The sequence below is a fragment of the Panthera pardus genome, unplaced genomic scaffold (assembly GCF_024362965.1).
Source record: "Panthera pardus isolate Hobbes unplaced genomic scaffold, ASM2436296v1 HiC_scaffold_16, whole genome shotgun sequence".
Lineage (NCBI taxonomy): Eukaryota > Metazoa > Chordata > Mammalia > Carnivora > Felidae > Panthera > Panthera pardus.
The window spans coordinates 130,607,813-130,624,032 of NW_026526721.1; the positions used below are offsets into that span (position 1 = coordinate 130,607,813).

Consider the following 16,220-nt stretch of genomic DNA (forward strand, 5'->3'; position numbering starts at 1 on the left):
CTAACATGACCGCGGCCATTTCGGAGATTACTTCCCGGCCTTCCTTAGCGACCTGACGTCTCCGGGCCCGGGAGCACCTGTTCCCCCGGCGCGGTGTGGCACCACTGGCTTCATGGAACCGAGCTTCCCAGTGACGTCATACGCGGAGGCTTCCGGTTCCCGCTCTTGAGGTTGGACTCTCACGTGCAGGCGTTGCCAGGACTCCCTTGGCTCCTGCAGTCTTTTAGTGGAGGGGCTGGTCCTCTGGGAGGACCGTGCAGGTGGGCTCTGCCGCTGGTCCGGGTAGCGGGTTGTGAGGGCTGGGGTGGCGTGATGTATGAAGCCTGTGTTTGACGACTTACAGCAAACGTTTTGTGCGCCTTTCTCCCATCCAGCCAGCATTTGTTCAACAGCTATTGCAAGGTCCTGTAATTAGTTTAGGATGAGTTGACACGGCCTCCCTCTGTTCGCATGTATTTCACAAGACCCACTTATAAATAAATGACTACTATACTGGATAAGGAAGGGCCAAAACCGGGGTGAATTGAGTTGGGTGCAGAATGCAAAGAGGTGCCCCAGAAGTCTGTAATCCAGATACATATATTTTAATGCAGTGTATTTAAACGTCAAAAATAATGCAAAAGAAATACATGATTGACAAAATCTCATTATTTTAAATAAAGACAGAATCGGTAACCATGCCATGCTGAGCCATATTGGAGCGTGAGGCCAAAGGAAACACTAGTAATACACACCGTATGACTTCAGGTAGCCAGATGGGGAACGATATTCTTGGTACTGAGCCAGATAATGCAAAGATGAGAAGATGAAAAGAGCCTCTGGTTAAGGTGAGACTGGAGAGTTTTAAGTTCTTCCAGGCATGAAGCAGTAATTATCCTTACTCAAAACATTGCCAATTAAGATGGGACCACAAGCCAAGGCCTAAAAGAAATTCCCAGACCCTGATTGTCAGTAAAGAAAAACTGGATCCGTATCATTGACCCTACACACTTTAGTTAACTGAAGCCTTGTGCTCCCTGATTTATTAATTATGAGATCGAGGAGGGTATCATTTTTATAGCTTAAGACGTTTTACCTTGACCCCACAAAAATATTCTTTGTTGGAAGACGGTGACGGTTATCTATCTCAATATCAAAGTCCACAGTAGTCTCTATTAGTCTGTCGGTAATGGACTTTAATGGATTCTCTTTTAGAGCCCCCGTCTCTATCCATAGGTTAAAGTCCATGACACCATTGCACTTGTGCCTTGTAACATACGGGGAAAGCAAAAGAGAATGAAAATGCACTTAGCTAGCCGGTGGTGCCTGAGCATCTAGGTAAGAATTGAGATGCTGATACCTAATATATTGGTTAAAGAGCTGTTCGTGACATTTGCTGTTGGTTTGTGGTGCTGGGAATGATAACTTGGTCCCCAGTAAAGAGCACCAATTGAAAGTGTGTTCCGTTGTTTTAATTAGGCAGTTCTTCAGTCATCATGGGTATCCGAGGACTAATGAGTTTTGTAGAAGATCATAGTAATGAGTTCTTCACTGATTTGAAGGTGCGGGACACAAAAATTGTCATTGACGGCTATGCTCTCTTCCACCGGCTTTGCTTCAACTCAAACTTGGAACTTCGATATGGAGGGGACTATGACTCTTTTGCAGATGTTGTACAAAAATTCTTTGAATCACTGTTTGCCTGTAATATCTGTCCATATGTTGTGTTAGACGGAGGATGTGACATTTCAGATAAAAAGCTTAAAACTTTAAAGGATCGAGCCAGAGAGAAGATCCAGATGGCTCATTCCCTTTCTGTTGGTGGGGGTGGGTATGTGTGTCCCTTACTCATCCGGGAAGTGTTCATACAGGTTTTAATCAAGCTACAGGTGTGTTTTGTCCAGTGCTTTTCAGAAGCAGATCGGGACATTATGACACTGGCTAATCATTGGAATTGCCCTGTGTTATCGTCGGATAGTGACTTTTGCATTTTTGACCTAAAAACTGGGTTTTGCCCACTGAATAGCTTTCAGTGGAGAAATGTGAGCACTATCAAAGGCACACAAGACTGCTATATCCCTGCCAAATGCTTTTCCATTGACGCACTCTGCCGTCACTTCAGCAATATGAATAAAGCTCTCTTACCTCTCTTTGCGGTGCTGTGTGGAAATGATCATATCAATCTACCCATCATGGACACATTCTTAAGTAAAGTCCGTCTGCCTCTTGGAGCTACCAGTTCAAAGGGGAGGAGACACCACCGAGTTTTGGGACTTCTGAATTGGTTATCTCATTTTGCCAACCCTACCGAAGCACTAGATAACGTTCTGAAATATCTCCCAAAAAAGGATCGAGAAAATGTGAAGGAAATTCTCTGCTGTTCCATGGAAGAATACCAGCAATCCCAGGTGAAGTTGCAGGACTTCTTCCAGTATGGTACTTATGCCTGTCCTGCCGCCTTGAATCTGGATTTACCAGAATGGGTATTAGTGGCATTGGCCAAAGGCCAGCTATCTCCTTTCATCAGCGACGCTTTGGTGCTTAGACGGACCATTCTGCACACACAGGTGGAAAATATGCAGCAACCAAATGCCCACAGAATATCTCTGCCCATCCGTCAAATCATCTATGGGCTTCTTTTGAATGCTTCCCCACATCTGGAAAATGTGTCCTGGAATGCGTTGCCTTCTCAGCCTCCAGCTTTCAGCGAAGTGGAAAGGATTAATAAAAATATCAAGACATCAATTGTTAATGCAGTAGAACTGCCCAAGGATTATTCTGACTTAAGCAAATTGACTGAGGTAAGCGTTTGTAACACTAATGTCATTTTTGTAAAGTACTTCATGGGTTAAAATGTGCTTTCATGTATATTATCTCTCGTAATGTAACCAAATGAGGTTGGTTGCTACTCCCCCCGCCCGGTTCGTAGCTGAGAAAGCTAGGACTCAAAATAGGTGAGTGTGTGATACCTCAGCCAGAGAGGTGCAGTGCTAGGACCCAATCGTAGGTCTTTTAGCTCCCGATCTGCCATTTCCACTCTACTTCAGTAGACTGTGTTATCTGTGCAGTTATTACTACTACTCTGTTGACACTAGCTATTCATAAATTGGGGGTGTGTGCCTTTAAAAAAAAAAAAGGCAAAGGAAAAAATTCTGAGCTACAATAACAGTGTGCGTTGGTAGGCATTTGTCATAGGCGTAGCTGATATCTTAGACTGCATCAGATTTCAACTAATAAGATTAATATGCTTGGGTCTTAATTTTCATTTTATCTATGAGGACCTGTTTTTTTAGGCATTAGGTTTATGGCCTCATGATGATTACTTTGATATTGAAAACATGATTCTTTGCCTAATTCAGTGTTGTTTAAACCTGAGTAACACTCAGACCAACCCCCTTTTGAAGGTAAAAAAAAAAATTATGGATCCAAGCGTTTATTTTTTTGTTTACATAAATATATTGAAAATTGCAAATATATATGAAACTGCTTAGACTAACACAATTAAATGTACAGATTAAATGCAGATAAATTTATAATACCAATTGCAGGGCCTATTTGGAGTTTTTTCTTTTGTTTTCATTTGTTTGTTTTTTGAGAGAGAGCGCGAGCAGAAAGAGGGGCAGAGGAGAGAGAGAATTCCAAGCAGGCTCCATGTTCAATGCAGAGCCTGACATGGGGCTCGATCCCATGATCCTGGGGTCATTGACCTGAGCTGAAATCAAAAGTTGGGCGCTCAACTGACTGAACCATTCAGGCACCCCTATTCGGAGTTTTCTTAAATCCAACTAATACTCCGATTCATGAGACTGTCACAGACCACTCCTGGTACCAGTCTACTCAAGGATACAGGATAGCAACCATTGCTTCCCAGCAGGTTTGAATGAAGCTTTTCTTTCCTGTGAGAGTTTTTTGGAACAGTCTACACCACTGGTTCTCCACTGGGGTGATTTTGTCCCCTTACCCTGCCCCCCCTTCCCCGGGGGGCATTTGGCAATGTCTGGAGACACTTTTGATTATCACTTCCTAGGTGGTTGGAGGGGGGGAGGGTGTTGCTACTGGCCTCTAGTGGGAGAGGCCAAGAATGCTGCTAAACATCTTAAAATGCACAGGACAGCTGCCCACAACAAGGAATTATCCAGCCCAAAATGTCAGTAATGCCAATCCCTGGCCTACGGTGCTGAACAGAGAATAACCTCTCTAGTCTCCCCATTAGTACCAGCTCAGGCAGGAGGAAATGACATCCATATTAGCTGGGTACCAGAGCCTCCTTGGCAATGGGGAATGACTACTAAGGGGAACAGGTTTCTCTCCTTGGCAATGGGGAATGACTACTAAGGGGGAACAGGGTTTCTTTTTGGGGTGCCAAATGTCCTGGAATTAGTGATGGTTGCACAAGCTTATAAATATACTAAAATCACCTTGAAAGGGTGAATGTTACAATATGTGAATTATATCTCACTTAAGAAAGAAAAAGTCTCACTGGCCTCCTTCCCCACTCCTTTCTTCTAACAATTCCATAAACATAGTTTCCGAGCTATGCCCCTCAAGGGCTGTGCCTAATTACAAGTCACTGCACTCAGAGAAGCCCCATGATACGATGTCCCCATCTGGTGTTTATGGTTCATTTACAGTTCAAATCTAGATGCAGTTTTACAAGAGTCCTTTTTACCATGCCAAGTAACACAGCTAACTTTATCACATTTCTAGGGTTTCAGAACTAGAAAGTTGAGCATAAGTCAAATTCCAAACAGAAGGGATTTGTTTAAAACTTTACCCACAGCAATAAAATTGAAATTAGCAGAATTCTAAAGGGTGACGTTTTGTTGCAATTACATTTCTCCTCACAACATAAATGGTGCTGTGGAGAGTTTTTCTAAAACTTTTTATGGCTCTATTGAAAAACGATGTACAGTGAAGGGCCCATGTTTAAAGTGTGCACTTTGATGAGTTTGATGTATGTTTACGTCTGTGAATCCATCCTTGCAATTAAAATAACGAACGTATGCATCACTCCGAAAAGTCTTCCTCCCTGAGTACGAACACACAGCGAAGTACACAGATGAGTTGTAGAGCTTGATGAATTGTCACCAACTTGACACTTCCATGTAAACAATGTCCAGATGAAGACTCATTATCAGCATCCCAGCAGCTTTCCCATTAGGGTCCATTTCCAGTACCCCCCTCTCCCACCCCCCTGTAATCACTATCCGGACCTGTAATAACACTGAATAGTTTTAACTGTTTTTTATATTTTTATAGATATGGAATCCTATAATGTGAATCCTTTCATCTAGCTTCTTTTATTCAAAGTTCGTGAGGTTTAGATCACTGTGAGTAGCTGCAGATCACTTGTTTCTCACTGCCGTATGTTACCACATTGTGGAAATTTACCACAATTGATCTTTCCATGTTGCAGGTGATGGGCATTTGGGTAGTTTGCAGTTTGGGGCAATTATGAATAGTGCTATGAACATGCTAGTGCACATCGTTTCTTGAAAATATGGATACTCTATCTGTTGCAGATACTACTAAGAGTGGAATTGCTAGGTCGTGGGATATGCATGTTTAGTTTGCAAGATATGTTGCCAAATGGTCTTGCAAGGTGGTTTAACCATTTAGTATTCCCACCAGCAGCTTATGAAAGTTTCTCTCTACTTTACACCCTTGCTGACACCTGGTATTTTTTTATCCTTAAAAAAAATTTTTTTTTTTTAGCTATTCTGATGGATAGTGGCATCATTTTAACCAATTTGGTGGGTGTTAATTTGTATTTCTCTGATGACTTATGTGAGCACCTTTTATGTATCCATTGGACACATGGATACTCTGTTATAGAAGTTTCTTGTTCAAGGTCTTTTGCCCATTTTTCTGTTGGCTTTTTGCTTATTTGTATATATGTGTCCTTTGTCAAATAATATGTATTGTGAGCAGACTCTTGCATAGTGTAGGTTGTCTTTTCACTGGAGTATGTTTTGATGAACAGAATCTTTAAATAGAGTCCAATTTAAATTTTTATTATTTATAGCTATCACTTCTAAAACCTACTTAAAAAATTATTACCTACTCCAAGGTCATGACAGTTTTTTTGTCTTTCATATTTAGATCTACAGTCTATCTACAATTGATTTTTTTTGTGTATGGTGCAACATAGGATCAAGGCACTTTTTCCCTCATATGAAAGAAAATCCAGCTGAGTCAATGAGTGTAACATGCTGATTATACTCTTTGCTAAGTGGAGATGACAAGTGTTCTCATCACTTACCTGTATTCAAAGTAGGGTGAAATTCTGGTTCACTTTCTTTGTGGTCGTATCTTTCAGCTTTTCCTAGGCATAAACTAATCAATCCTGTACTTAGCTCAGTGTTGCTAGCTCTAATTAGCCCATGATAATTCTTTTTTCTTATTTATTTTTGAGAGCAGGAGAGAGGCAGAGATAGAGGGACAGTGAGAGAATCCCAAGCAGGCTCTACACTGTCAACACAGAGCCTGACGCAGGTCTCGAATTCACTAACCATGAGATCATGACCTGAGCTGAAATCAAGAGTTGTACCACTCAACCAACTAAACCACTCAGGCACCCCCAATTCTTTTTTTTTTTTTTTTTCTTTGAGAGAGAGAGAGAGAGAGAGAAGATATGAGTGGGGGAGGGGCAGAGGGAGAGAATCCGAAGCAGACTCCATGCCGTCAGCCTGGACCCCAACGTGGAGCTTAAAGCACGAACCATGAGATCACGACCTGAGCCAAAATCAACAGTCAGACGCTAAACCGACTGAGCCACCCAGGCGCCTATAGCCCAGGATAATTCGAAATGGTATCAAGTACAAAATGTGATTCCAAAGACAAATGCAGGTATAAGAAAAATCTTGTGATAGTTCTCTAGTCATTTTGTTTTTCTTAACATGAGGCAGTAATAATACTTTATCTGCTTTGTGCCAACGGTTTGTAATAGCAACTTTATACTTATTTCTCACAGTAACCACATAGGATAGGGTTTTCATTTGGTTATTAGCTGCAGTGGATAGAGATCCATTCAGGTTAACCAATGAGAGGCTAATTATAAGCAGAGATGCAAGTGGGTCTTTCTTTGGGAGTAAGCGCCACAAACCAGCCTCTCTCTGGATGTCTCTGCTTCTCTGTGGGATCTTCTTCTACCGGCTTGTGCTTTCCTTCCCCTCTGGGGTAAGGGGAAGTTGTCACTGGGCTAAAACCTAACCAAATTTAAGGGCTGTAAGCAGAGTCATTCCTCTTTTGGAAGGGGCTAAGAACTGGTGGGTTCCATGAAACATCTTGTGTAATTCATTGTAATGCCCATTTACAGATAATCAGACTGACGGTAGAAAAGCTCAGAAACTTGCCCGTTGAATGCTGTACAGTTAATGAGAGACAGAACATTTCTAAAGTCGAAGCCCAAACCCTACTTTGTTCATAAAAATTGTAATTTGTAATTGAATTGTAGACAATTCAATAATTTAAGCATTATATGTCAGAAAAGAATTCATTGTATTTTCTTAGCTTTACTTGGTGTATTTTCCTACCAGTTGAGATCATGTTTTAAGTACTTGTTATTTCCTGTAAGAGTGATTGCTTAGACTGTAAAGCATCTTGCATATTTCAATTTTAAAAAGTTTATCACAGTATCGGGGTGATACTGTCGTTCAGCTCAGTTAAGCGTCCAACTCTGAGTCCGCTCAGATCATGATCACAAGGCTTTGTGGGTTTGAGCCCCATGTTGGGCTCTGTGCCAACAGCACGGAGCCTACTTAAGATTCTGTCTCCCCCTCTCACTGTCTCTGCCTACCCGCCCCCCACACTCATGCTCTCAAAAAAAAAAAAAGTTTTATCACAGTATCAGAAGTTTAAAATGAGTTGTATAAATTATATTTAATGCTTTCATGCATCGATGGTTAAACTATTTTATCAATTATGATGTTTTGTTTCAGGTTGCCATGTCCATATCCCAGCTGTCAACACACTGATTTGACTACAAACTAGGTTTTAGGTACTGAAAAATGTGTCTCATCCTTACATAAAGTTAAGAAAGAAATCCTTTTCTGGCTGCATGCAGACACTAGGAACACCAGTTTTTTCTTTCTTCAAGTTTGATGGTAAAGTCCTCCTGAAGGTGCCCTGTTAATAGTACAAATTTCCTTATTTGTTTAAGTGTGTGACCTAGAAGGTCCTTATGGTTCTTAAGATTCATTAAGGTAAAGTTATTTTAGGAAGCCCAAACCCCTCATAGCTGTTAACTCCCTTTTATTTGAAGTGTACTCTAACGCATGGAGTAGAAGTGAGTGGGGTGAGTTAGTGCAAGCACAATGCAGGTAGTCCTTAAATATTCCCATCTCCCTTGAATATACCTCTCACCTACAAGCAGCCACCCTGGAACAATCCCTGTGTAGGAAAACAAAAAAACAAAATAAAACATTCAACTGGGTAGGGACATGAGACAAGACCCAAACAAATAGAAGGCTGTATGATATGCCACAGAGAGTGCATATAATCTAAGTTTGCCTTCCAGAGGTGATCAGAAATGGCATCGTGAAGAAGGTAGGGCCTCTGTAGTCACTGGCAGTTAAGAATAGGGTTGAGTATAGATCTTTGTCTCTCAACGCAGAATAGTTAAAATGCAGATTCCTTGGTTGGTCTCACATTTACTGAATCAAAATTCAGGGTGTGGGACCGGAGGACTGAAATTTTTAAGCTTCCCAAGTGACATGCACTGAATATGTTCACCAGCCTACATGGAGGGTGGAGTGACATGAGCAAGGGCCGTGTAGTGGGAGTACACAATATATCCATTCAACCATATTATTAAGCACCCAGTGTTTTAAATGCTTTGAGTGTGGCTAATTTCTTTCTTTCCACAGGAAGGTAAGAAACTGACAGAGCAATTCATCTGCACTAAAGTCTCTTTATACTTGGGGGGGGGGGGGGTGGGGGGAGAGACATTCCGCAAAGTAACTTGCGGGATGTTCGGTATGTATTTTCAGCTCTCCTTGGCCAAAAGGCAGATACTTCTGTTAGAAACCCTGAAGGTGAAACAGACCATCCTGGAGCCAATCCCTTCTTCATTGAAGTTGCTCGTTTCAGTCAGTTGCTACTGGTTGCAGCACACAGAGGCCAAGGCAAAGCTACATCACCTGCAGGCCTTACTGCTAGGGATGCTGATGGGGCCCTTGCATGTCATAATCAACAGCCCTGGTAGGTATCTGGAAATTCCAGGAGTAAAGTTTTGCACACTGCTTGCATATAATTGCAAGTTTAAAGAAACAAACAAAAATATTCTTCGTTGTTTACTCCCATCGGTTGTATTCAGAACTTAGGGGTGGAGCCACCAAAATATCATTCATTCACTGGCAGATGTTTTTGAGCACCTCTGTGTGCCAGGCTCAGTGCTGGAGTGCTTGACTCCAAGGGCACAGCAGTGAAGGTATGCTGCTACTGCCTCGTCCCACGCGAAGTGTGCATGTGTAACGTGCCAGTTACATTCTGGACTCCATGTACCCTATCCCTATTCCCGAGCATCAATACAGTGGCAAGATCATCACTAGAAATTTATGTAAAATTGTCCATCGGTAAAGCTTCTGAATTCCTACAGCCACAGGAAATATTCGTGCTTGTGCTGTTGTTTTACTTTTTCTCCACTGTAAGTTTCAATTAGTGTGTTAGTGATGACAGAAATAGTAACTTTTTTTTCTGTTAGAGAAATACCCTTTAAGGTAGTTTCAGCTGCATGTAAGTATCAGGTGAAATAAATGCTCATGTCTTGGAGCACTTCAATTCTTTAATAGAATTATTCCCTTTAAAAGATTATGAATGCTGTAACTCCTTATCTAAACACATATAACAATCACCACACCCAGAACAGTGCTGTCTGATATCTAATCTAATGGCCACTAGCCACGTGGGGCTCTTTAAATGAAAACTTCAGCTTCTTGACTTGGCCACATTTGAAGTGCTCAGTAGCCACATATGGCTAGAGGCTACTGAATTGGACAGCAGAGACACAAAACACTTCCGTCATTGCTGAGAGTTCTGTTGGACAGTGCTACACTGGAGTTTACTTTTTAAAACACATTAAAGGAAAGAGTGAACTGGTACAGACTCCAGGACACCCCAAGTGTGAGAATAGTTGTCAGAAGCGACTCTTCTTCTAAGAGCCAAATGAATGAGTTAACGCCACTAGTGAAAACACAACTTTAGGGTATTTCCACCCATTGAATAGTAACTGTAGTTTAAGAACATTCTCAGAGCACAAGCCTGTTAACTTTTTACCTGAGTCCAACAGAAGGGGCACGTCAAGGGTCTGTTTCTTTTCTTTTAGGAATTGTGGACCCTGCACCCAGGCAGGCTCAGTGCCTTGCTGCTCGCTAATGGGTAAAAGGTGGGCCTCCTTTTTATTACTTTCAAGTTGGTCCAATATCATTTTGCGCGCCCCTACTCAAACCTGCAGGAGCTTACAGCTGAACGCAAACAGCACTCCTCATTGCCTAGGCTTGTTGCTTCTTGCCTCTTAACCTCCGCTATGTGAAGTAGATGATTTACCATATTCTCGAGTCAGTCATGCTTCTGTTTTCCTCCCATAAAGCAGAGGTTAAAGTGTGCTTTGAACACAGGCTGTGTAAGTGCACTATAGCAAGGGGCGGGTCTCCATGGAAGGAAACTTAGTGAACGAGAACAGTGAAGAGAAGGATATTTAATAGTAATTTGTATTTTTCAGAGAGACAGAATTTGGGTTTGGAGAGTTCAGAAGCAGATGTATTTTAAGTCAGAGATACTATTTTAAGGAAAAAAATAATTTAGGGTTGAATGAAGTTAGGTTGTCATTAAAAAGGCATTTCAGTATAAATATTTCAATGTATACAGCAAGGCTTTTACATTGACGTTAAAATAGTAAAGAGCCAGAAGAGAAAAGCATTTTGGTTATTTAAACTAATTTTTTTCTTTATGGAATTCAAAGTTTTATAGAGAGAGAAAATTACAAGCTATACAGTGTTTTTGGAAATACTGCCCTCAGGTTGTTTCTTTGTCTAGATAAGGAAGGTCTGCGGGAGGATGGTGCTAGGATGTTGTATGAAGAGTTCCAGAGAGTGAAGGAGCAGACACGGCCGGGCACGAGACTGGACTTAGACACAGCTCACATCTTCTGTCAGTGGCAGTGCTGTCTGCAGATGGGGATGTATCTCAATCAGCTGCTGTCCGCTCCTCTCCCGGAACCAGACCTAACTCGGTAAGCACCACGGGAAACTAGTTCAGATGGCTGCACACAGAAGTAAATACTTTTATTTATACTTAAAGCAAATAAATTTCTAAAAATTAATCTTAGTATAATTGGTCTTGGATCGCTATTATAGCTGAAGAGCTGGAAACATATAAATTTTTGTCGATATTCCCAAAGAAAATTGCCATGATTAGATCAAAGATTAAAAAGCCAGTCCCTTAAAGTAAAAAAAGAGGCAGTTGTTGGTAAGATAGAACTCTTTCCTTCATTTCTCTCAGCCCTTTGATCAAGTATCACTTTATAAAGCCTCTTTCTGATTATCCTCCTGGAATATTACTCTCTACTTCCAGTCACTGTAGTCCTATTACTCTTTTGGATTTTTGTAATTGCATTTCTTAACACGTGGCATACTGTTCATATACTTGTTCAAATATTTATTAAATGCCTACTCTGTGGTAGGGTGTAGTGAACAAAATATTTCTTTTTAATCTCTGCCGTCACGGAGCTTTTATTCTAGTAAGATGACTCCTAGACACTTAAGTGGACTTTATTTAGGGTTTTTATTTTGCCAGGTGAGTATGAAGAAGGGAGAGGCAGCCTGTATGCCAGGAAGGGATTATCATGTTTGAGTATGGAGTTTAAGCTGGTAAGAAAGAAAGGATAGCAGTAGGGTGTGGGTACTACGTTCAGTGGATTGGACATCTAGGAGATCCCAGAGGGAGGGAGAGAGGAAGAATAAAGGGGAGATTGTTAGCAAATGGAGTGGAGATTGGAGATACACTTTGTCTCTCTCCACTTGAATGGAAGCTCTGTGAGGAAGGCACTTAGCTATTTACTTTTGTAGCCCCAGTGCCTAGCATTTAGGAAAAACTCAAATGTTTGTCAAATAAAAGAATGATGTATGTTTGGAGGCATATAAAATCTGCTGGTGTGACTTTTAAGTGTTTTAAGGTATAAAGCTTCCTAGCAGTAAATAGTGTTAATACATCTCTGGACCTGATAATCTGAGTCAACCCTAGAACCTTCTACCCAATAAGATTAACTAGCCTTTGACCTATGGATTCTTTATGCCTTTCCTTTTTATTTATTTATTTTTATTTGTCTTTTTTGTGCCTTTCATTAAATAATTGAGGTCATTCTAGACTGGATCCTCTCTAGCTACCACAAATCCCTTTACGACAAAACAGGGGAAAAAACAAGACCAAACAGTTCTCTTCATAATGATTTCAGCAGGACTGTTTTTGCATCTCAGCTTTACTAAAGCTTTTTAAATGATGGTCTTACACTGATTAAATGATGGTTCTGCACTAGTTGCTAAGGCACCAGTTGATCAACTCTGGCAGTGAGTTATGTATTAAATTTGTGGCTTCCAGTTAACCACATCTTACATTCCTGCAGTAGATTCTCAGTGCAAGTGAATCAGTGAGCTTGCAAACAATGCCACTAAATTTTCTCATATTTCAGCAGACTGCCCATCTGGTTTATCAGACATTTTTAATTCCTTTTCTTTGAAGTGGTAAGAGGCCTGCTCAACTTTCAGCTGGTTGCAGAACCAGCAGGCATCTATCTCATTTGCTGACAAAGAGTTTTTAAATATCACCAGCCAAATTTGTACTAACAACTCAGTTCCTTCCTTCAAGGAACAGGTTTTTAAGTAATTTTAGTACTAATTGTATTGAAGAGCTAAGTGTTTAGCTGCATTTATTAAAGCCATGTTAACGAGCAAAGTTCTCCACTGAACGTATGCTTTAACAACACTCTTTTCCTCTCCCTTGAGACAGACTATACAGTGGAAGCCTGGTACACGGACTGTGCCGACAACTGCTAACATCGACTTCTGTAGAAAGTCTCCTGAGCATGTGCCCTGAGGCGAAGCAACTTTATGAACATCTGTTCAATGCCACAAGGTCATATGCCTCTGCCGAATTATTCCTACCAAAGGGTAAATCAAATTCAAAAAAAAAAAGGCACAAGAAACACGGTACCAGCTGGTCAAAGAACAGAGTGGGAACCACCTCAGACACTAAATGCTGGTACGAGGGAAGCAATCGGTTTGGGCTACTAACGGTTGAAAACTTGGAAGAACATATTGAGCTCTCAGAGCTTGAATAAACTCGGTCTGCAACAAGATGTACAATTTTTTCTTTTTTTTTTAAAGTAGGCTGCACACCTAATGTGGGGCTTGAACTCACAACCCTGGGATCAAGAGTCCCAGATGCTCTACTGACTGAGCCAGCCAGGCACCCCCAGATGTGTAATTCTTAAAACTTTGATTACTTCCCTTCAAATGATTAACTTTTTTCTTTACAACTAATCTGTTAGGGGATAAACACTCTAAGAGGCGATCTTTGAATATGAGGGTATTTTGTATTCTGTTTTTAATAAATACAATCTGATTTAAGAAACTTCTGTATTTTCTTAAACACACTTGAAAGCATGTTTGTACTTCTCATTCCGTTTTAGGAAGTTAATAAGTCTATAGCCTTTACATTGCAGCAACTCAGCCAGCTATGTTTTCAAAAAGAATATAAGTTCTGCTTCAATTATTTCCCATAAGCAGAAGCTGGGTTATTATCATTTCAAAACATTTTTTTCCCAAATGTTTCCTCTTCATCCTTTATGCTGAAAGATCTGAGCCTTAGAAGAGAGAAGTTGAGGATGCCAGACAGAAGGTAAACACCTTTAGTACTAGGAAAATGAGACCCATGGCAGGCTTGAGCAATACTTTATATGCTCCAGGTTTTAAAGCAGAAGTTGAAATTGTAATGGCTCCAACAAATTAAGAAATAGCATCCTGAGCTCCTAGATCTAGAGGAGAAGGAGGAAACACTATGAAGAAATTAAAATATTAGTGATATATGCAGCAATACCAGAATCTTAGGCCATTTTTTTATACTGCAATTATTGACCTATTAATGGGATATGAAACCAATGAGTCATAACCAGTATTTTTTAAGTGGAAATCATTAGGCATGCATATCATATATTAAATGGTTGTACAAAATGTATTTCTTACTGTGGATTGCAGTCAAAAGACTTTGAAAGGCACCGCTCTGGAACACACTAGAGGCTGCTAAAATTACAACTACCAATAGAATTGGGAAAGTGCTGGCCAGTTCCAAATAAAGAACTTGAAAATAAACAAGCAAGTGGAATCAATCTAATTGGGCAAGATCTAGAGATCTGAAGGTGTATTCCCAACCTTTATTTTATTTCTATGCATACAAATTGTGTTTTTCCTTTCTTCTGTACTGTCTCACTGGGTACATTCCATCAGTAAGAACCCTAAACACAGTTTTAAGCTGCCATGTTGAACAGGCCTATATTCAGTTCCTAACATCTGGCAAACAAGTCTTTCCACTTCCCTAGTGAGAACCATACTCTTAGGGGAGTACGCCTAGCATCAGCCAGTGTTCTATACACACTTTCCAAGTGTTTGCTGGCTTTAGCCATTTATAAAAGACAAAAACACAGTCTTATTTGTTCCTAAAGTTTTCAACCCTAAAGACTGGCTTCTGTTTCAAATAAAGAGTTCTTGAAATAAAACTTTTGTTTACTTTAGGAGGAGTGCATGGGGCTCTGTACTAAGGTGGTTTTTATGTCTCTAAAGAGCTGATTCTTCACAGGATAATCAAAAAAGCAGTCATATGCTCTATTATTGATACATGTTTTTCCAACAACTAGATCTAGGCACATCTAAGTAATTACAAGCATATTAAGTCCTTTGTTGTATCAAAATTCTTTTTCTTGATTCCTGCAGTGGGGGCCAATCTGGAAGTTAGACCAGTATGAATGTCCTATTTCCTGGCTTTATCATCAACCCTGCCTTTGCAAACGACCAACCTTGCATGAAAGACTATTTCTACCTCCACTTTGGCAAATAAATGGTTTGATAGGCACCCAACCAAACAGTGTATAGGCTACAGAGTTTAATTACAAGTCAATTATATCATTCATCTTTTTCTTTCATTAAAAGGAGTTTTTCAAGCAAAGGGGCCCTCCTTCAGTAGACATAAGAAGTCAGGTTCCCTTCTCTAGCCATTATAATCAGGGCCATTTACTTAAAATTATCCACCTAGCCTTCCAGTAAAGGAGTTAAAATCTAATAATGTCCATCGACTCTTACTCTCTGAGAATTAAGGCGTTACCCCACCCCATTATATATCTTATCTTGGGTGTATGAAATGAGAGGTCATAAGCACTCCACAGGGTATCTGAGGGGTTTACCAAAGAAATACGATATAGAACCTGATCCCCAAAGTCATGCTTGTGCAAGCTGTTTGGTGAGACAACATACAATGAAATAACAAGAACATTTTATGAAGCAATCTGTCAACTACAAAATGGCAAAGTGAAACTGAATGCTACGATAAAGAGACAGGAGTCACCAGGATGAGGAGAGGTTAAGTCACAAGATTCTCAGCTTTGGCTTCTGAGCTTGGCTTTAAGAGACAGGGATGTAATTCAGAGGAGATGCAGGGGCAATGGAAACACCTCTGCAGAAGCAGAATGTTATACATTCCACATTCCACTTGGAAAATTTGTTCCCTGTTTTTAATCATGTCTTTAGGTCTTGCTCTTTCTGATTCAATTCTAGCTAATCAAAGCTCACCCGAGGCTTTGGAAATGTAAGTCTTCAGTTACCAGTTTAAGTATGAAAGGAACTCTGGACAGCTTTTTTAAATGAGTAAATCTTAGGAGTAAAGTTGGAAGAAAAACACTATAATATAACCATGTTCTGTGTCTAGTTGTGATAAAATTATACTTCAACTTTATTGGTACAACCCCTTTTTAAGATACCTAGACCTAGAAAGTTTAATGTATGTATCCTGTAAATATAAACCCTAAAGGCATTTCATGATGATTGATCATGACAAAAAATTCAAATTAATTTTAAGATTTAAGTTTGTATTTATAATTCAAATTAATTATAATTTTAGAAGATAAAGACCTTTATAGCTAGAAAGATCTTGGAATTATCTTTTCTTCCTCTGTGCATAAAATAAATGAAGAATTATGC

At 40.2% G+C, this 16,220-nt stretch overlaps 2 protein-coding genes across 6 annotated transcripts in view; one reads left to right on the forward strand and one right to left on the reverse strand.

Moving 5' to 3' along the window:
* The first annotated feature begins 70 nt into the window (after positions 1 to 70).
* On the forward strand, positions 71 to 13,605 carry ASTE1 (asteroid homolog 1). 4 transcript variants are annotated; one of them, XM_019436279.2, is made up of 6 exons: positions 149 to 260; positions 1,195 to 1,317; positions 1,459 to 2,780; positions 8,970 to 9,180; positions 11,014 to 11,209; positions 12,982 to 13,605. In XM_019436279.2, exons 3-6 carry the CDS (start codon positions 1,476 to 1,478, stop codon positions 13,310 to 13,312), a joined length of 2,043 nt encoding a protein of 680 aa, XP_019291824.2. In that variant the 5' UTR covers positions 149 to 260; positions 1,195 to 1,317; positions 1,459 to 1,475; the 3' UTR covers positions 13,313 to 13,605. The 4 variants fall into 4 exon arrangements, with proteins under 4 accessions (XP_019291831.2, XP_019291824.2, XP_019291806.2 ...); XM_019436286.2 differs by lacking the exon at positions 1,195 to 1,317 and having other exon boundaries at positions 71 to 170; XM_019436261.2 differs by lacking the exon at positions 1,195 to 1,317.
* ATP2C1 (ATPase secretory pathway Ca2+ transporting 1) overlaps positions 10,661 to 16,220 on the reverse strand; it is a 170,703-nt gene continuing 165,143 nt past the window's right edge. For both annotated transcript variants that reach the window (XM_019436247.2, XM_019436239.2), the window contains exon 28: positions 10,661 to 11,239. In XM_019436247.2, the coding sequence (XP_019291792.1) occupies positions 11,168 to 11,239 (72 nt within the window). In that variant the 3' untranslated portion in view covers positions 10,661 to 11,167. The remainder of the gene's footprint in view (positions 11,240 to 16,220) is intronic.